Below are 21842 nucleotides of genomic sequence, written 5' to 3'. Positions count from 1 at the left end.
AAACACTGTTTATCATGTCATATATTAGGTTGGTGCGTATGAAATATCGGATTTTTAAGTGAATGTATAAAACTGCATATCTTTTTTCAAAATCTATTTATTCGATGAAAATAAGCTCCATTAGCTTCAATACACCTTTTCCAACGAGAATTTAAAACATAGATGCCTGTCTTAAAAAATTCTGATTTTTAGAATCAATAAACTCTGATATTGAATTTTTCAAACTGTCTTCATTTTCAGACTGTTTAGCCCGTAAAAAGAGTTCTAAATTTTAAAAAAAATGAAAGTCCTTTGGCGAGAGATCAGGTGAATAGGCTGGGTGCTGCAAAACTTCATATTTTAATTCATTTAATTTCGCAATTGTTTTGTGCGATGTATGCTGCCGAGCATTGTCATGGAGAAGTACTGGGCCATGCCGATTGAGAAGTGATGCGCGTATAATTTTCAATTTTTCGTGTATCTCATCAATGTACTGGCAGTACTTTTCGGCGGTAATTGTATCCCCAGTTCGAAGAAACGAGTAGTGAATTACCCCAGTCACATTCCACCAAACTGTGATTAAAATCTTCCGTGGATGAAGCGATGGCCTTGGAGTATGGGCACAAACCTCATCCCTATCAAGCCACCGAGCACACCTTTTCCTGTTGTCGTAAGGAACCCATTTTTCATCACAGGTAATAATCCGATCAAGAAATGGCTCTCGATGAAATCGGGATAGTAACGATGAGCATACGTTCGACCGATCCAGCTTATTTCGCTCGGTTGGTTCGTGCGGTACCCACTTATCCATTTTCTTTACCTTGTCAATTTCAGAAAGATGTCGTAATATTGTTGTGTGGTCAACGTTCATCCTGGTAGCAAGTTCCCTCCTGCATGTTTCAGAAAGATGTCGTAATATTGTTGTGTGGTCAACGTTCATCCTGGTAGCAAGTTCCCTCCTGAATGCAGTTGAATTCGCTTCCACCAATGTCTTCAGGTCATCATTTTTCACAGAAGTTTTGGGTCTTCCACGCGGATCATTTTGTAGTGAAAAATCATCAGAACGAAATTTTTCAAACCAACGCTGCACTTTTCGATCGTTAACTGTATTCTTCCTAAACGCTTGGTTTATATTGCGTGCAGCTTTTGCAGCATTATTACCAAGTTTATACTCATATAAAGAAATTACACGAATTTCGGTTGAATTCATGTTGGTACAAAATTCAAAACAAATAACAAAAGGGAACACTTTCGCGAAAATCTCCTTCGTTGAAATGTGACTCTGGCAAGGGACAGTACGACTATAAACTAGGTTATGGCAAAAACAAAAGTATAACGAAAGCAGGGAGACAAACGTTCGCATGTGAAAAAAATCCGACTTTTCATATGCACCAACCTAATATTATTAATTACAAACGAGTTTATTCCATATTGAGTATTATTAATTGTTAAGTAATAATGAAAGCAATATACAATATCTATTTATAAATATTTAATTTTCAAAATATTCTTATTTTTATATTTTCTTTTCATATGCACCAATCTAATATCATTATTAATTACAAACGAGTTTATTCCATATAGAGTATTATTAATTGTTAAGTAATAATGAAAGCAATATACAATATCTATCTATAAATATTTAATTTTCAAAATATTCTTATTTTTATATTTTCCTCGCTGAAAACAATGGCCAATTTTTAAATAAATGTTTAAATGACAAACAAACTCAATTTCTAACTAATTAACAAATTTTTCTTTATTATTTAATTAAGTATCTATTTAAAAATTCATTTGCAAAATAGATATTGCATTCTGCTATGTTAATTATCATAGAAAATATAATAAATTTCAGAATATAGAATTGGTAATTAATTTCTTAATAATCAATTTCTTAATTATTTTATATTTAATTATTTTTGTTAACAACTCGTTCCTTAACAATTAATATCTTAATTATTTTATATTTAATTATTTTTGTTAACAACTCGTTCCATTTTCAAATTCATTGTTACCCAATGGAATAAAAAATAATTTTTAAACTTCAGAAATCAAAATTGAATATTGTGTATTCAATATCTAACATATCCTCATTAGCTATAGGATTATCCGATAATCCCATAACTTTCCTCGCTTGGTGAATTAATTAAGACAATTAATTCTCATGCTTCGATCAAAATTCCAAATGCTCAGCGGATCATCAATTAATATCACGAACATGAAAGGGGTCTGCAAAATGTCGATATTGCTGTCGTAGAGAACCTGAGACATCGCCATAAGTTAATTAGCTCAATGTAATATTACCATTTTAGTTTGCACACTGTGTATCTAGTCAGGCACGTAATCCTCTAATTTGGAGTGACGTTCAATGACATTCAATGACGTTCAATGACGGTAGTTATTGTTGTTTCCATTGGCCTACCTCTGCTAATTTCCATTCGACACGGTTTGCATGAGATAATGGAAGATACTCTGGATCCTTCGATGTGTATCTATCTTGACTTAGGATGATCGCATAATCAGTCTTCATTCGTTACTTGTGTAATCACGAAAGTAGCCTAAGTCATATAAATTCATTCTACGTGACATATTATTTCGTTTCAGAATATTAAATATTAAATATTTGGATAATAGATTAATTTGGGAGAAATTAATTATTAAGAAATTAATTAGTTATGGAATTGATTGTAAGATATGAAATTAATTAATTATTGTTTATTATTAATTTAAAAATTTTAAATTAATTAATTTCGACGAAACTTTGATCTTAATTTTACCGTACATTTTCCTGCCACATTATAAACTTGGTTTTACGTTATTATAATGAAAATGAATGCAGTATAAAGTAAATAAAATCTTCTTTTTTCTGTAATGTATATAATGAAGTATACAATGTAATAAATAGGAATAAATAATTCTATAATGCAAATAAATAGTTTCTATAATTCTATAATAAATAATTCAATAATGCAGTATAAAGTAAATAATAAAAATCACTTTTCTCTAATGTATATAAAGAAGTATATAATGTAATAAATAGGAATAAATAATTCTATGACGCATACAATGAAATAAATAGGAATAAATAATTCCATATTGCAAATAAATAATTTCTATAATTCTATAATAAATAATTCAATAATGCAGTATAAAGTAAATAATGAAACTCTTCTTTTTTCTCTAATGTATATAATAAAGTATACAATATGATAAATGGGAATAAATAATTCCACTAAGTAGGAAATAATTATAATAAAATAATAACAAATAGGAAAAAATATTTTCAATGCTCTCTTTAAATTTCTCTCGCATCTGTGATGAACGAGAAAGTAAATGTTTCTTATTTTTCCTATTTTAACGCGTTCTGTTTTCTCCACAAAGAAACATGGGGGAGCATGTACAATTTTCGGCGGTAAAAAAATATACATTGTTGTACAAACAAATAGAACAAATACTGCGATTTATGGTAGTATCAAAGTGGTCATGTACGATATTCATTTTTGGGGGAATTTGGAAATATTTCTGACAAAAGGGAAGAAAGCGAATTGTGACGGGAACCGTGGAGGAACAGTGTTTGCGTAGAAGAATTTAATAATGCGCAAAAATGTGCATGTAATGTGTATAAATTTGAAAAAACATCGCTTTGATGCCGGTGATTTAATTATCGATGGTACTGGTGTAAAAGGTATCGAAAAATTTAATTTCAGGTTTCAGAAGATACGAAATTTTTGTAATAACTTTGTCCTCAAAGCTTTGGAATTTCAGATTAATTTATAAGAATTATAATTTTATTCCGTAATAGATTTGAATTATAACATGTGATAAAAATTTTGTATTTCACGGGACTTGAAATTGTAGTGTTAGGTCCTTCATGAAATAAAATTATGTTGTTGATTTAAAAATTTTAGGAATCAATTTAAAATTATTTCACGTTATTTTAATTTCATACAAACATCATAAAAATTTGGTTATTTCATGGGGCTTGAAATTGTATATAATGTTTTGCAAGTGTTAGGTCCTTCGTCAAATAAAAGTATGTTATTGCTTTATAAATTTTAAGAATCAATTTAAAATTATTTCACGTTATTTTAATTTCATATTCGCTTAATCCTAAAATTAATTAAAGAGAGAACGTAAGATGTTAACTGTATTAAAATAATTAATGTTTTCCATATTCTTCTTCTCTTTGAACAGTGATAGTCCCTTTGAGAATGCTGTAATTTAGTTTCTTAATAAACACATTTTCATTTATGTCACTCTCACTTATGCTTCAAAAAACCAATTTCTGTTTTGAACAGTTTTAAACCTTTGCCCTTTTGTTTCGTACAGCGTAATATTCTTTGTAAATATGCACTAAACATTTTTACTACTAAATTAAAGAGAGAAAATTAAAGATGCTGTATATACTCAAAGAAATATTAGAAAATTTTTACATTAAAATATATTGTAGATATAAAAATTTGAGAAAAAGTTTGTATATTAATATACATTATTCCTAAATTCTTTTTAAAAATTGGAAAATATATGTACATCAATAACCACTGCAAGACGATATATATGATATTGCAAAACTTGTGTAATTTAATACTGCACGTATTTACAAGTTAAATTAGCATTGAAAGTCATCGAAACACAGGAATATCTTATGAATCTCGACGCAGGAGAATATGTCTCTGTAACAATGTGTAACTAGTTGCACTTACACGAAAACTTCCTAATGGCAGCATAGTTTACTTAAGCAAGTAACTCAAAGTCGATCAGATATCTCTCACAGAAGATGTTCCATGAGCATGGTAACATCTATTATTTCCTAGTTAATAGTTAGTGACAGACGCACTCGGAAATTACGTATGTATCTGATATACATGAAAAAGCAAAAATTGTGAATATTTGGTCGCCAGTGAAGTAGCCGTACCGTTGGTCAGACAGCAGAGCTAACTGGAGTCGAACTACTGGATATTTGGAATAAGTGAATACAATATCATTCGAATATTGCATATGTAAATATAATATTCCAATTTTTTGAAGATAAATGATATAAAAGGAAGGATTGGAAGTGTCAGAGTTAAGAAATTGTAGATAATTTATTCTCTTCGAAGTGACATTTTATACTAATATATCAATTATATCGAAATTATCAATAATTTTTTCTTCTTCAAATTATATTTCATGATATCTTGGTTATAATGAAATTATCAATAATTTATTGCTTTTCAAATGACACTTTATGCTCTGCCAATTATAATGAAATTATTAATAATTTATTTCTTCCCAAATTACACCATATGCTATATCAACTATAACGAAGTACTCAATGTATTCTTTTCCAAATGACAATTTATACTATATAAATCGTGATGAAATTATCACTAATTTTTCTTTTTTAAACGACATTTCATGCTATCTCGGCTATGATAAAATTATCAATAATTTATTCTTTCCCGAGTGACACTACATGCAATATCAACTATAACGAAGTACTCGATAATTTATTCTTTCCCAAATATCATTTTATACCACATCAACTGTAATTAAATTATTAATAATTTATTCTGTCCCCAATGACACTATTATCCATTATCGACTATAATGAAGTACGCTATAATTTATTCTTATCCAAATGACACACTTTATACTATATCAACTATAACGAAGTACTCGGTAATTTATTCTCCTCCATATGACAATTTATACTATATAAATCATAACAAAATTATCACTAATTTTTTCTTTTTTAAACGACATTCCATGCTATCTCGGCTATGATGAAATTATCAATAATTTATTCTTTCCCAAGTGACACTACATGCAATATCAACTATAACGAAGTACGCTATAATTTATTCTTATCCAAATGACACACTTTATACTATATCAACCATAAAGAAGTACTCGATAATTTACTCCTTCCCATATGACACTTTATACTATATCAACTATAATGAAGTACTCGGTAATTTATTCTTTTTCAAGTAATACTTTATAGTACGTCGACTATAATGAAAATATCAATAATTTATTCTTTCCTCAATGACACTATATTCGATATCGACTATAACGAAGCACTTGATAATTTACTATTCCTCATATGACACTTTATACTATATCAACTATAAAAAAGTACTTGGTAATTTATTCCTTTCTTAATAACACTTTATACCACGTCAACTATAGTCAGAATATTAATAATTATCATAATTCTTTCCCCAATGACACTATATTCGATATCGACTATAACGTAGTACTCGATAATTTACTATTTCTCATATGGCACTTTATACTATAACAACAGTAAAAAAGTACTCGGTAATTTATTCTTTTCTTAATAACACTTTATACCACGTCAACTATAATGAGAATATTAATAATTATTATAATTCTTTCCCCAATGACACTATATTCGATATCGACTATAACGAAGCACTTGATAATTTACTATTCCTCATATGACACTTTATACTATATCAACAGTAAAGAAGTACTCGGTAATTTATTCTTTTCCAAATAACACTTTATACCACGTCAACTATAATAAAAATATCAATAATTCATTCTTTCCCCAATGACCTATAACGAAGTACTCGATAATTTACTCTTCCCCAAGTGACTTTACTTTATACTATATAAACTATAGCTAAATCATCAATAATTTATTCCCATTCAAATGAGATTTTAAATTACATCAATTATCACTATATTATCAATAATTTATTCTCTCCCAAACAGCTCTGTACGCAATATCAATCACAACGAAGTACTCGATAATTAGTTCGTCCCAAAATGATACTCCCTACTATATCAACCACAACGAACTAACCATCAGCGATGGTTTCAACGCAAATAAATCACTCCAGCCACCCAACTGCATTAACGAACACCGAAACGCCAAAAATGAACAGAAAAATCCCCAACTCGAGATATACCTTGTAAAATCAACAAAGTTTCCAAGTTCCATAGTGGATTTAGAAAATTCAACTTCCCCATCAAAATCACTATCTCCAACCGCCATTTCAACATACACAACAGTACCCAAGACAGCAGAATCCCGCAACAGCGTACAGAGGTCACGAGTATCATCGTTGGAACCCGATGCTACCACCCAACCACTTCCACCCTCGCCATCCAAATTCCTATTTAAATTTCAAAAATACCATCTCACCGCAATCACCCCCTCTCCGTTCACGCAACGTTCAATGGCACCCTCGGAATGAACTTATCCCGTCTCGCTGGCAAGTCTCTGTAGCTAGACTCTTCTTCCAGCCATTCAATTAGCCTCGCACGAAGAGAGCGGACCATTTCTCAATTCCTCGCGGCAAGTTCGAGCACGGTGACACGAAAAGCGGCGTGGTAAACGGATGAGAGTAAATTGGTCAGCAGTAGAAAATCGGGTGGCCAAGTACAGTGACGTGGCACCGCGTCAAGCCGCGGACCGGATTAATTTAAGGGCCAGATAAATCATCCAGCTATCTACACGGATACGCTGAAAACATTTATCTTCTCGCAGACCCGCCTGGCATCCTCGAAAACTACCGAGCATAATCGCGACTCGGAGTTGGGAATTTTTAGAAGTCTCAATTCTGGATGCGTTCGTGTTGATTTTGGAAAATTGAGACGATGGTTTCGTTTCGTTTATGGTAGTTACTTAGTGGTGAGTGGTGTTTGGTTGGGAATTTTTGGAAATCTCAATTCTGACTGCTTTGTTGTCAATTAGGCACACGTGAGAGGATATTCTCATCTGATTTCAGGTGGTTTGGAATTTTTAGAAATCTCAATTCTGAGTGTTTTATTGTCAATTAAGGACACGTGAGAGGATTGTCTCACCTGCTCTGTGGTGGTTACTTCATAGTGAGTGATGTTAGGTTGGGAATTTTTGGAAATTTAGATTTTGGGTGCATCATTGGCAATTTTGGACACGTGAGAGGATATTTTTTAATAGTAAGTGGTCTTAGATTGGGAATTTTTGGAAATTTAGATTTTGGGTGCATCATTGGCAATTTTGGACACGTGAGAGGATATTCTCATCTGATTTTAGGTGGATCCTTGATAGTGAGTGGTGTTTCGTTTGGAATTTTTAGAAATCTCAATTCTGAGTGCTTTATTGTCAATTAAGGACACGTGAGAGGATTGTCTCACCTGCTCTGTGGTGATTACTTCATAGTGAGTAGTCTTAGACTGTGAATTTTTGGAAATTTTGATTTTGAGTGCATTGTTGTCGATTTTGGAAAAATAGAGATCTCTTGTGATCTATGGTGGTTCATGGTGATGAGTAGTATTAAGTTGGGAATCTTTGGAAATAATGCTGAGTGCTTTGTTGTCGATTTGGAATCAGTGAGTGGATTGTCTCACCTAATCTGTCGTGGTTCCTTAATAATGGGTAATATTCGGTTTGGAATATTTGGAAATTTCGATTTTGAATGCGTTATTATCAATTTTAGATACGTGAAAGGATGGTCTCACTTAATTTCAGGTGATTCATTGATAATGAGTGGTACTTGTTTGATGATTTAGAATGGATGCAGAATTTTTGAAAGCTATTACACTTTGCATAGAATATTTTTTTAATTACAAGAAAAAGCTCTGCTTTTCTCCACTGTCTTCTATTCTCACTCTCTCCCCAGAAATTAGGAAAATTCAATTGGATAATCCGGACTTCGTATCTCGACACACAAATACATCCACAGCTGCACTACACACCTCGACATTTTCTGAACGCAAGAAAATATTTGACAGATATTTGACAGACGTTTACCACGTTTTCTTCGATTAATAGGAATTATTCGAAATGGAATGAGCATCTCGAGAAGGGTTGTCACTGTCAATCTACCCCGTTCTTCCCTTCAACAGCTTCTTGCCAAACTTATTTCGTGACTTTCGTCGCGGTTTGTTGCTGCATGCTGCTCGTAATTGGTCGTTCCTCCGTTCTTCTTGCACTCGTTCTTTTGTCTAGGACACCGGTACTCCTTAGCGTGAACTTGAAGAAAATCTTGCAGTTAACGCATGGCAAATTCCCGGAGTAATTCCGGCAAATTGGGGAACAGCGAGTACCGGGACCCGTTGCGTCCTTGTATCCTCTATTTTCGGGATGCGCTCTATTTTCGGCCAAATTTTCTCATTCGTGGGAGTATCGTGTTTGATAGGACGATTATTCGCCAGGAAGCATTGGGGAAGATGCACGATTCGGTTACAGACAGCTTCGATTGTGATGATCAAATTGATTACAGCATTTCTTGTGCAAGTCGGGAAGAATAGAAAAGAATTAGGCCGAAATCGTTGAAGCATACTTTCATACTATCCTTGAATGAAGCATAGTGGAACGTCGATTATGTGAATTATCCGATATAGAGTGAGTCACGTATGTATACTTAAATGGAAAAATTAAAATCAGAAGAATGGGTAACTGTACCTATTATTTGGTAATATATAGGTATTATTATTAAGTATTGTTAGGTAGTATACCTGGATTTTAGGACTATCGTGATAGGAATGATGAATGGATATAGACAAAAATAATTCAGAGTGTGAAATTATAAATAATTTTTAATTTCTCAGTGATTTATTACGTCATATAAAATTTGCTTCTTTCAGAATAATTATTTATACAGATTTATCTCCAAATTAATTCAGATTATCGATGTTCTAGTGTGTTTGCATCATCAAAATCGCAAATTATTATAATTTTAATAATTAATATCCGATAATTATCTTCTGAATGGAAAAAATTAATTAAAATCGAAAGAAATTCCATTAGAAATTATTTCAAAAGTCCATGCTGTTAATATATTTATGCAAAATGACACTGCATATTTCATAACCCTGGTTATATATAACTAAATTATTTAGTATGATAAAACAGGATACTTCGATCACCAAGATGGCTAATTCTTGAAATTTTGTTAATCAGCAATCGCTAATTATTTTTCAGATAAAAACAATTAATTATAATCGATAGAAATTTCCCAACATTAGTTACATATAATTAAATTATTTACTATTATAGAACACGATACTTTGATCACTAAAATGGCTAATTTTTATAATTCTGCTAATCAGCAAGCACTTACATAAAATCGAAAAAACTTCTTGTACGAATTATTTAAAACCCTTTATAATATTAGTGTATTTATGCGAAATGACACTGCATATTTTATAACCCAGTTTATATATAATTAAATTATTTACTATGATAAAACAGGATACTTCGATCACCAAGATGGCTAATTCTTGAAATTTTGTTAATCAGCAATCGCTAATTATTTCTGAGATAAAAACAATTAATTATAATCGATAGAAATTCCCCAACCTTGGTTATATATAATTAAATTATTTACTATGATAAAACACGATACTTTGATCATTTAAATTTCTAATTTTTATAATTCTACTAATCAGCAACCGACAATCGTCTCCCGAATAGGGAAACGCTTAAATAAAATCGAAGAAAATTCCCAACAAGTTTCCCAACCCAGATCATACATAACTAAATTATTTCCTAACCCAAAATAAGACAAAATAAGCCACCAAATGCACCGAACCCCATACTTCTCAATCCTCCATACTAAAAACGAAACTGCACGAAAATTCCAATTTCTCCTCGTAATACTCACCACCAATCACGAGAATAGAGTAGAGAGAACAACCCTTGCCAAGGATCTCGAATAATCTCCATCACCATGAAATTCCCAAAACTACCTTCGGCATACAGCCTGAAACCCCAACAAACTATGCATCGCCGTTCCATAAAGAACGGAAGCCTCGAAGAAACGCTGCAAGTACAACAAGTAGAAGCCAAAAAAGGGAGAGAGGAAGGGGGAGGGGGGTGGATGGTAGAACCGGGCGTTGAGGATGAAGAGAGTAAGGACGAAAAGCGAGGGAAATGGAGGAGGAAACCGCGAGAGAAATTCTGAAAGCTGTACTAGGGGAAAAAAGGCAGACTGGGGTGGAAGGTGGAGGAGCAAGAATAATAGAGCGCGGCATGGGGGGTTGTGGGGGCGCTGGGGGGTGCGGCGTTAAAGCAGATTTATCGTTCCGCAGTAATAATTACCTTTTAAGAGCGAAGGATACGCTTAAGGTAATTGTGGCCACGACAACCGGTTCTACTCCGAATAAATTCGCCTGTTTTGCTCGGTGCGTTAGTTACGCGGCGCGTCGAGAGATGGCGCGCGCGTCGACAGATGGCGCGACCGTCGCGTTTAATTCACGATCCAACGGCGCCGGGGCTCGGGGCTTTCGCTGGATTAGAGCCGTGACTATCGATAAAGTCAAACATACGTTGACTGTAGGTACAGTTGGTCCCCGTGTAACGCGATTAAAAAGTCCCTCGTGAAAATCCTCCTTAAGGAAATAATGGCGAAAGTAAGAGACACCTCGGGCGAATGAAGAACTGAGAAATTCTGAAACTGATGAAGCTGGACCAGGAATTTAATTCTCAGTGATTATGAGAGTGATTATATTTTATTCATTTTGTTTATGTTCTTCTGTACATATTGCAGAATGACAAAATTTTACAGTACTGCGGTTTTAAGATGGGATAAAGTGCGTACTATTTTCTGCTGTGTTAGTGGGAAAGACTATTTTGTTACGATTCTACGCTGTTGGTTTTGTATGGTATATTAAAATTATTGGAGTGGTCGTTTGTAAGTATAGTTGGGAATATTAATATATAATATTCAGATTGTGTAGATATCGTTGAGATAAATAGAAAGTTAGAGAGTAGATAATTTACTGAGGTTGGTCGAAGTAAATGCAATACGTAATTGAATTTTTCAGACAGAAATATACAGGGTGTCCCATTTGATGTTTCTCACTGGATTGTTTCCTAAAGTATAGTTCGTTTCAAAAATTGATTCCAATGAAACTATTTTGACATTTTGTAATGGTGATAAATTTTTGATAGATGAACGTGTTTTCGAGATTTCAAAAAATTCTTGACCTAGGAATAATCTAGGGAGATAACGTTTCGTGATGTTTACTGAAGATAAGTTTCATACAGCATTAAATGGCCTTTAACGATCATCAAAGACCAAAGTATTATAAATCAATGAATTCATTCTGAAATGCACTATTCATAAATACTTATATAAGAAAAATATATTTATAATTTCATTAAAACAACCAAAGTGTCTTTGAAATCTGGAAAATACGTTCATCTAGTAAAAATTTATCACCATTATAAGATGGCGCTCTTAAAATGGGGTAAGTTCCATTTGAAACAATTTCTCAAACGAACTATAGTTAAGGAAACTATCGAATGTGAAACTTCAAATGGAACACTGTCTATCTAGATACCGGGTGTCCCTGTCAAATCGTATCATATCAATATCATCCTTATCTTGTGTTGCATTCGTGTCTTCTTATTTTTGGTTTTAGTTTATTGTTTATTGGTTAGGACCCATTGCTTTTAATTTACAGTATGAAGTTCATAATTCTCATAGCTATAGTTATTGTCTTAGACTGTAAGTTATAGTTCGTAGACCATAGTCTATAGTCTACAGTCTATAGTCTTTCGTATATAGTTTTCAGTTTATAATTTATAGTCAATAGTTCTTAGTTTGTACTTCATAGTCTGAAGACTATAGTCTGTAATTTATAGTTCTCAGCTTTTACATCATAGTCTGTAGACTATAGTCACGAATTTATAGTTTATAACCGACATTTTGTAATTCATATTCATGTCTATAGTATTTTGTGTACAGTCTGAAGACTATAGTCTGTAATCTATGTCTACTGTCTGTTATCTATACTTCTCAGTTTATAATTCATTGTCTATAGTTCTAAGTTTACAATTAATAATCCATTGTTCTTAGTATCTATATCACGGTCTGTAGACTATAGTTCACAGTTTACAATTCATAAACCATAGTTCTCAGTTTCTACATAATAGTTTATAGACTATAGTCTCGAATTTATAGTTCATAGCCTACAATCTGTAATTTATATCCATGTCTATAGTCTTTTGTCTATATTTATCAGTTTATAATTTATAGTCTATAGTTCTCAGCTTTTACATAATAGTTTATAGACTATAGTCTTGAATTTATAGTTCATAGCCTACAGTCTGTAATTTATATTCATGTCTATAGTCTTTTGTCTATACTTCTCAGTTTATAATTTATAGTCTATAGTTCTCAGTTTTTACATCATAGTTTATCGACTATAGTCTCGAATTTATAGTTTACACCCTATAGTCTGTAATTTACAGTTTATAGTTCATATTTCAGTGCTTGTAGATAAAACTAAATGACGTGAACAAAAATTTGGTATCGTTTCGTTACTTAGAAGCTTGCAGAGAAGCTTGCTTTCGCTATTCTGCAGGTAGTAAACACTATAACCGAGATTGCAAATATTAATCTACTCTCGGTGTTGTTTTCTTTCGACTAGTAGTTTCCAATGCAATTGCATCCTGGCATAATTCTCGGTTTCTAACCGAGCCGATAAGCCTCGGATTCAAATTTCTAGTCAAACGAGCAAAGCTGAATAAATCCGTGCATCACGTCGTGTATGATCACGAATTATAAATAACAGTAGTTAGGTAACGGAAACACGTGATGAAATATATCGACAAAGTAATGACACGAATGTAATTCAAAAAGCGTGTAAGCCGTAAATCACCTAGTCATTCAGAATTCGCAATCGCTGGGATTAATCCAGGGTAAATCCAGCCTTTCATGTTTAATCTTCCATGTATGCATCACTATGTTACTTTTCAGCTAAATGATTTTTTAGGACGGATTACCCCTATAATCTCCGTGCTTCTTTGTCTCGCGTTCAATTCGCACGTTGGTTACCATAGAAGCGTTTGTATACCCGATATATAATGCGAATTTTCTCGTTTCTCTATTCCTACGTACACATATTTTTTATACACATTTTTCATGCTTCTTTCGATTCTTTTCATACGTTAATACCCCTGTGTATCTTTTAAAATCCTTTTCTATTTATTTCTATTCCTCTTATTTATTTTATATATTTTTAAGTGTCTTTTTGGTACTTTATTTAGTGAAATAAATATTTAAAGTTTTATATATTAGATTTTCATATGTTCCTGCTATATACTTGTTTTATTTTTTATTTCTTTCATTTGTTGATATTTTTTAATATCTCTTCCTTGGAGATTGGTATTGGATCAAGCATGTAGTACTACGTTGATTTTGTCTGGAAAATTATAATTTTTATCATTTGATAATGATTGATGTTTTTGTTTTTCTTCAATTTTTCCTGGGTAAGTTGAGTTTTCATCGATTTATGGGATGGGGCTTCAAATGTCGTGAGGGTGTTAGATTTTTTGGGAGATTGGTATTGGATCAAGCATGTAGTACTACGTTGATTTTGTCTGGAAAATTATAATTTTTATCATTTGATAATGATTGATGTTTTTGTTTTTCTTCAATTTTTCCTGGGTAAGTTGAGTTTTCATCGATTTATGGGATGGGGCTTCAAATGTCGTGAGGGTGTTAGATTTTTTGGGAGATTGGTATTGGATCAAGCATGTAGTACTACGTTGATTTTGTCTGGAAAATTATAATTTTTATCATTTGATAATGATTGATGTTTTTGTTTTTCTTCAATTTTTCCTGGGTAAGTTGAGTTTTCATCGATTTATGGGATGGGGCTTCAAATGTCGTGAGGGTGTTAGATTTTTTGGGAGATTGGTATTGGATCAAGCATGTAGTACTACGTTGATTTTGTCTGGAAAATTATAATTTTTATCATTTGATAATGATTGATGTTTTTGTTTTTCTTCAATTTTTCCTGGGTAAGTTGAGTTTTCATCGATTTATGGGATGGGGCTTCAAATGTCGTGAGGGTGTTAGATTTTTTGGGAGATTGGTATTGGATCAAGCATGTAGTACTACGTTGATTTTGTCTGGAAAATTATAATTTTTATCATTTGATAATGATTGATGTTTTTGTTTTTCTTCAATTTTTCCTGGGTAAGTTGAGTTTTCATCGATTTATGGGATGGGGCTTCAAATGTCGTGAGGGTGTTAGATTTTTTGGGAGATTGGTATTGGATCAAGCATGTAGTACTACGTTGATTTTGTCTGGAAAATTATAATTTTTATCATTTGATAATGATTGATGTTTTTGTTTTTCTTCAATTTTTCCTGGGTAAGTTGAGTTTTCATCGATTTATGGGATGGGGCTTCAAATGTCGTGAGGGTGTTAGATTTTTTGGGAGATTGGTATTGGATCAAGCATGTAGTACTACGTTGATTTTGTCTGGAAAATTATAATTTTTATCATTTGATAATGATTGATGTTTTTGTTTTTCTTCAATTTTTCCTGGGTAAGTTGAGTTTTCATCGATTTATGGGATGGGGCTTCAAATGTCGTGAGGGTGTTAGATTTTTTGGGAGATTGGTATTGGATCAAGCATGTAGTACTACGTTGATTTTGTCTGGAAAATTATAATTTTTATCATTTGATAATGATTGATGTTTTTGTTTTTCTTCAATTTTTCCTGGGTAAGTTGAGTTTTCATCGATTTATGGGATGGGGCTTCAAATGTCGTGAGGGTGTTAGATTTTTTGGGAGATTGGTATTGGATCAAGCATGTAGTACTACGTTGATTTTGTCTGGAAAATTATAATTTTTATCATTTGATAATGATTGATGTTTTTGTTTTTCTTCAATTTTTCCTGGGTAAGTTGAGTTTTCATCGATTTATGGGATGGGGCTTCAAATGTCGTGAGGGTGTTAGATTTTTTGGGAGATTGGTATTGGATCAAGCATGTAGTACTACGTTGATTTTGTCTGGAAAATTATAATTTTTATCATTTGATAATGATTGATGTTTTTGTTTTTCTTCAATTTTTCCTGGGTAAGTTGAGTTTTCATCGATTTATGGGATGGGGCTTCAAATGTCGTGAGGGTGTTAGATTTTTTGGGAGATTGGTATTGGATCAAGCATGTAGTACTACGTTGATTTTGTCTGGAAAATTATAATTTTTATCATTTGATAATGATTGATGTTTTTGTTTTTCTTCAATTTTTCCTGGGTAAGTTGAGTTTTCATCGATTTATGGGATGGGGCTTCAAATGTCGTGAGGGTGTTAGATTTTTTGGGAGATTGGTATTGGATCAAGCATGTAGTACTACGTTGATTTTGTCTGGAAAATTATAATTTTTATCATTTGATAATGATTGATGTTTTTGTTTTTCTTCAATTTTTCCTGGGTAAGTTGAGTTTTCATCGATTTATGGGATGGGGCTTCAAATGTCGTGAGGGTGTTAGATTTTTTGGGAGATTGGTATTGGATCAAGCATGTAGTACTACGTTGATTTTGTCTGGAAAATTATAATTTTTATCATTTGATAATGATTGATGTTTTTGTTTTTCTTCAATTTTTCCTGGGTAAGTTGAGTTTTCATCGATTTATGGGATGGGGCTTCAAATGTCGTGAGGGTGTTAGATTTTTTGGGAGATTGGTATTGGATCAAGCATGTAGTACTACGTTGATTTTGTCTGGAAAATTATAATTTTTATCATTTGATAATGATTGATGTTTTTGTTTTTCTTCAATTTTTCCTGGGTAAGTTGAGTTTTCATCGATTTATGGGATGGGGCTTCAAATGTCGTGAGGGTGTTAGATTTTTTGGGAGATTGGTATTGGATCAAGCATGTAGTACTACGTTGATTTTGTCTGGAAAATTATAATTTTTATCATTTGATAATGATTGATGTTTTTGTTTTTCTTCAATTTTTCCTGGGTAAGTTGAGTTTTCATCGATTTATGGGATGGGGCTTCAAATGTCGTGAGGGTGTTAGATTTTTTGGGAGATTGGTATTGGATCAAGCATGTAGTACTACGTTGATTTTGTCTGGAAAATTATAATTTTTATCATTTGATAATGATTGATGTTTTTGTTTTTCTTCAATTTTTCCTGGGTAAGTTGAGTTTTCATCGATTTATGGGATGGGGCTTCAAATGTCGTGAGGGTGTTAGATTTTTTGGGAGATTGGTATTGGATCAAGCGTGTAATACTTCGTTCATTTTGTCTGGTAAATAATAATTTTTATTATTTAATAATGATTGAATGTGTTTGCTTTTCCAAAGTGTTGCTTTAATGTTGTTAGTAAAATAACAGTTCCTGTTATTTAATAATGATTGATGTTTTTATTTTTCCACCTATTTTTCCTAGGTAAATTGATTTTTTGTTAATTTATGGGATGAGGCTTCAATTGTACTGCTAAAGTGGTGTGGGATTTTTTGGAACAGTAGTATTGGATTGAGTATGTAATATTACGTTGATTTTGCCTATAAACTAACAATTTTTATTGTTTAATAAATTATTGATGCTTTTGTCCTTCCATCAATTTTTCCTGGGTAAGTTGATTTTTGATTAATTTATGGGATGAGGCTTCAAATGTACTGCTGAAGTGGTGTGGGACTTTTTGGAACAGTAGTATTGGATTGAGTATGTAATATTACGTTGATTTTGCCTATAAACTAACAATTTTTATTGTTTAATAAATTATTGATGCTTTTGTTCTTCCACCAATTTTTCCTGGGTAAGTTGATTTTTGATTAATTTATGGGATGAGGCTTCAAATGTACTGCTGAAGTGGTGTGGGACTTTTTGGAACAGTAGTATTGGATTGAGTATGTAATATTACGTTAATGTTGTTAATAAAGTGCCAATTTTTCTTGTTTAATAATGATTGATGTTTTTCTAACAATTTTTCTTGGATAAGTTGATTTTTGATTAATTTATGGGATGAGGCTTCAAATATACTGCTAAAGTGATGTGGCATTTTTTGGAACAGTAGTATTGGATTGAGTATGTAATATTACGTTGATTTTGCCTATAAACTAACAATTTCTATTGTTTAATAAATTATTGATGCTTTTCTTCTTCCACCAATTTTTCCTGGGTAAGTTGATTTTTGATTAATTTATGGGATGAGGCTTCAAATGTACTGCTGAAGTGGTGTGGGATTTTTTGGAACAGTAGTATTGGATTGAGTATGTAATACTACGTTAATGTTGCTAGTAAAATAACAGTTTTTGTTATTTAATAACGTTTGATGTTTTTCCACCAATTTTTCTTGGGTAAATTGATTTTCGATTGATTTATGAGATAGGGCTTCAAATGTGGTGCTAAGGGGGTGTGTGATTTTTTGGGAGATTGGTATTGGATTGAACATATAATACTACGTTAATATTGTGAGCAAAATAACAGTTTTTATTATTTAATAATGATTGAATGTTTTTGTTTTTCCACCAATTTTTCCTGGGTAATTTGATTTTTGATTGATTTAAGAGAGGATCTTCAAATGTGGTGCTAAAGTTGTGTAAGATTTTTTAGGAGATTGATATTGGACCGAGCATATAATATTACGTTAATGTTGTAAGTAAAATACCAATTTTTCTTGTTTAATAATGATTGATATATTTCTGCCAATTTTTCCTGAGCAAGTTGATTTTTGATTGATTTATGGGATGGGATTTCATTTGTGATGCTGAGGTAGTTTGGGATTTTTTGGAACAATTGTATTGGATTGAGCATGTAATACTATTTTAATGTTGTTAGTAAAATAACAATTTATTTCGTTTAATAATGATTGATGTTTTTCTACCAATTTTTCCTAAGTGTTGATTTTTGATTGATTTATAGAATAGTTTAATAGTGATTGATGTTATTTTGATGTGATATTATGAATTATGGTGTACACAGAAGATTTTGGATGTGTAACTGTGATGGAATAAGAATTTATTCTGAAATAATGATATATTAAGCATATAATATTCTGTCATTGTTATTAAATATTATTGTTGCAGTAGTGTCGTTAACTAGTTATTGAGATTGTATGAAATATGAAGAAACCTATGTACATACGTACATATTTATATGGAGTCTTCTTAATGATAAAGTAGTATTTTGTATTAAATTAGTATTAGATGAAGTATACAATATCACGTTAATACTATTACTAACATAGTAATTAGTAAATAATTATTGGAATGATATTGTTTCACTATTGCATCAATCTCCATTGTGCATAAAATAGTAATTACTATTAATCTATTTTTAAATGATAATAGGTATTGTTGTAGAATAAAAATAAATTATAATAACGGATTGTAATAATATTACAATAAAAATAATAAAATAATATTCGATGTCAACATTAGTAATGATAATTAGTAATAATTTAATGATATTTAACCGGACTTCATTTCAATTTAAATCGTATAATGTTACTTTGTGAAAGTAACACGAAATTAATTAAGATTATGGCGATTATACAGTGTACATGTCACTTGTTAAAAGATTTTGCAATTAAGGATATGTGTCAACTGCAAATTCACAAGCAGCTCTTGATCTGTTCTCTCCCGTGTAACGTGGATTTAATCCTGTCATTTTCGAAATTTCAAGTCACTCACCCGTATGTCATTTTCACCTTCAATTTCTGACTATAATTTACGTCATTCATATAATACAGCTTTACAGCTTTTCACAGTACACTTGGAAAATTATTTAACGTTTCTTAATCAAATATATTTAAAAAAAAATACACATATAATGTATATAATATATATACAAGATATATACAAGACATACAAAATATAGTAGTATATTATATATAGTAGAAAGTAGTAGTAATATAGTAAGTATAAGTAGTAGTAACTTATAGTAGTATACTTGTACGTATATATATACTATATAAATATATATACAAGAATTAATATCAGTGAGAAAACTTACCTTTTTATTTAATATAATTTATAATTTATAAATAACCTAACCTAACCTATATTAATATATATACGAGAGTTAAAATCACTGAGAAAACTTACCTTTTTATTTAATTTAATTTATAATTTATAAATAACCTAACCTCACCTAAATAAATATATATACAATAGTTAAAATCACTGAGAAAGCTTACCTTTTTATTTAATTTAATTAATGTATAATTATTATACGTATAATATAAATTTTTACTTATTTTCTGCAATTCTGCATATTCGTGCATTTCATCCTGTACATTATTATTTCGAAAAAACACAGACAATTTAAATTTTGTAAAATATATTCGCAGGAGCAACGTTTTCAACGCAAATTAGTCGATGCAACTAAATTTCTGTAGCCCATTAAGAAATTTTGATGAATGTAATATAAAATTATTACCGTAATTATCATTATCGTTATTATTGCTTATTATTATTCCATCATCGGTCATTCACTATGACATCCATTACACGTATGTCGCTTACAGAGATGTTTAATTTCGAAATCCGCGAACGTTAGTCTTTGCATAAATATTTCATTTCGCAAATTGCACACGTACATGCCTGTGCAAATATGCAAACGAAGCTTATAAAGTCGTAACCATGATGAATTTTAATCACGTTTAACCAACTAATAATTATCTTTCGTTGACGATTATTAACAATAATTAATACACTTTGCAGACACAACTAACGTGCCAGTGATATCATTAATTCCTGGCTCGTTTCGAGTATTTCTTTACTGTGTTCGTAAATTTAACAGATATTCGTGTTGCACGAAAAAGTGGCATTTGGGGATCTGTCAATCAAGGATATTTCGTTGGATTTTCAGAACCCAAGGCCAGATTTGCGTCATACTTTAGAAAAGGTTCTCCAGATGAAAGTCGATGGAACGTGGAAACCACTGGAATTTAAACCTTACGATTTCTACATTGTTCCATTAAAACTGCTGGAAAGGAAAAATAGGCTAAAAGCTGTTCACGAATTCTCGACTCCGTTCATCTGGCTACAACCACGGAATAAATTTCCGTGACACGATCGATGTCGATTCTCGTTACATACCTGAACCGTGATTAATTTATACCTGATAAATACCAAAATATTTCAACGATTTAAAATACGTATGAGCTGAAAGAATTTTTTAGACTTCGAATCTAAGATTTATGATTCAAATCTTGTTGGCAGTGATCTATTTCTCGATTTAAAATACGTATGAGCTGAAAGAATTTTTTAGACTTTGAATCTAAGATTTATGATTCAAATCTTGTTAGCAGTGATCTATTGTCTCGCTTCGATAGTGTTTCAAATATTAAACAGGTAGTGTTACTATATACAGCTCAGGTTCAATCGGTATACATATGTTTTAAATCATTTTGTAACAGGAATTTAATATTTTAGGCAAATAATATTATCTTCGATGAGTCATAATGAAACGAAATAACAAATTAATTCTTTTATCCATTAAAGGAAAATTAAATAATAATAATAATTTTTGAAAAGGAAGACTGGTTTCCTTTAGAAAAATTGGTTAATCACTGTATGATTAGGCTACCTATCCTCAAGTTCAATCGTTATACATATGTTTTGAATTATTTTGTAACAGGAATTTAATATTTTAGGCAAATAAAATTAACTTCGATGGGTCACTATGAAACGAAATAAGAAATTAATTCTTTTGTCCACTAAAAGAAAATGAAAAAATAATAATAATAATAATTTTTAAAAAGGAAGATTGGTTTCCTTTAGAAAAATCGGTTAATCACTATATAATTAGGCTACCTAACCCTGTTCAATTTTAATTCTAATTTTGAAGTTGTTCCTGTAAAAAGTACAATATATATATTGTATTTTAATATTCACATTTTTAATTAGTATACTCGCTTAAATAACAAATTTTGGTACAAAAGAATTAATTCTTTCGATAATTACGTTTTAAGAAATATTTTCAGTAAGATAATAAAAATATCGAGTAACTATTCATCGACCTAATATATTATGACCTTGAAGTGACCTGGGATTGAATATTTTTAAGTTTCGAATAATGTATATATCTTTCTTCTTTGTTTATAAAAATTTATACATTTTTCTCTCCTTTTCTTCTCGAATATAGAAATATATATTTTTCGG

General features: G+C 31.3%; 1 protein-coding gene across 1 annotated transcript; it reads right to left on the bottom strand.

Annotated features, from left to right (window-relative positions):
* Positions 1-271: 271 nt before the first annotated feature.
* On the bottom strand, positions 272-1189 carry LOC108545494 (histone-lysine N-methyltransferase SETMAR-like). Its single transcript, XM_017897151.1, has one exon. It carries the CDS (start codon positions 1187-1189, stop codon positions 272-274), a length of 918 nt encoding a protein of 305 aa, XP_017752640.1.
* Positions 1190-21842: the final 20653 nt, after the last annotated feature.

This window comes from Eufriesea mexicana, unplaced genomic scaffold, assembly GCF_001483705.2.
Source record: "Eufriesea mexicana isolate 0111107269 unplaced genomic scaffold, ASM148370v2 scaffold460, whole genome shotgun sequence".
In the NCBI taxonomy this organism is placed as follows: Eukaryota; Metazoa; Arthropoda; class Insecta; order Hymenoptera; family Apidae; genus Eufriesea; species Eufriesea mexicana.
This window is presented reverse-complemented; position numbering and strand designations above follow the sequence as displayed.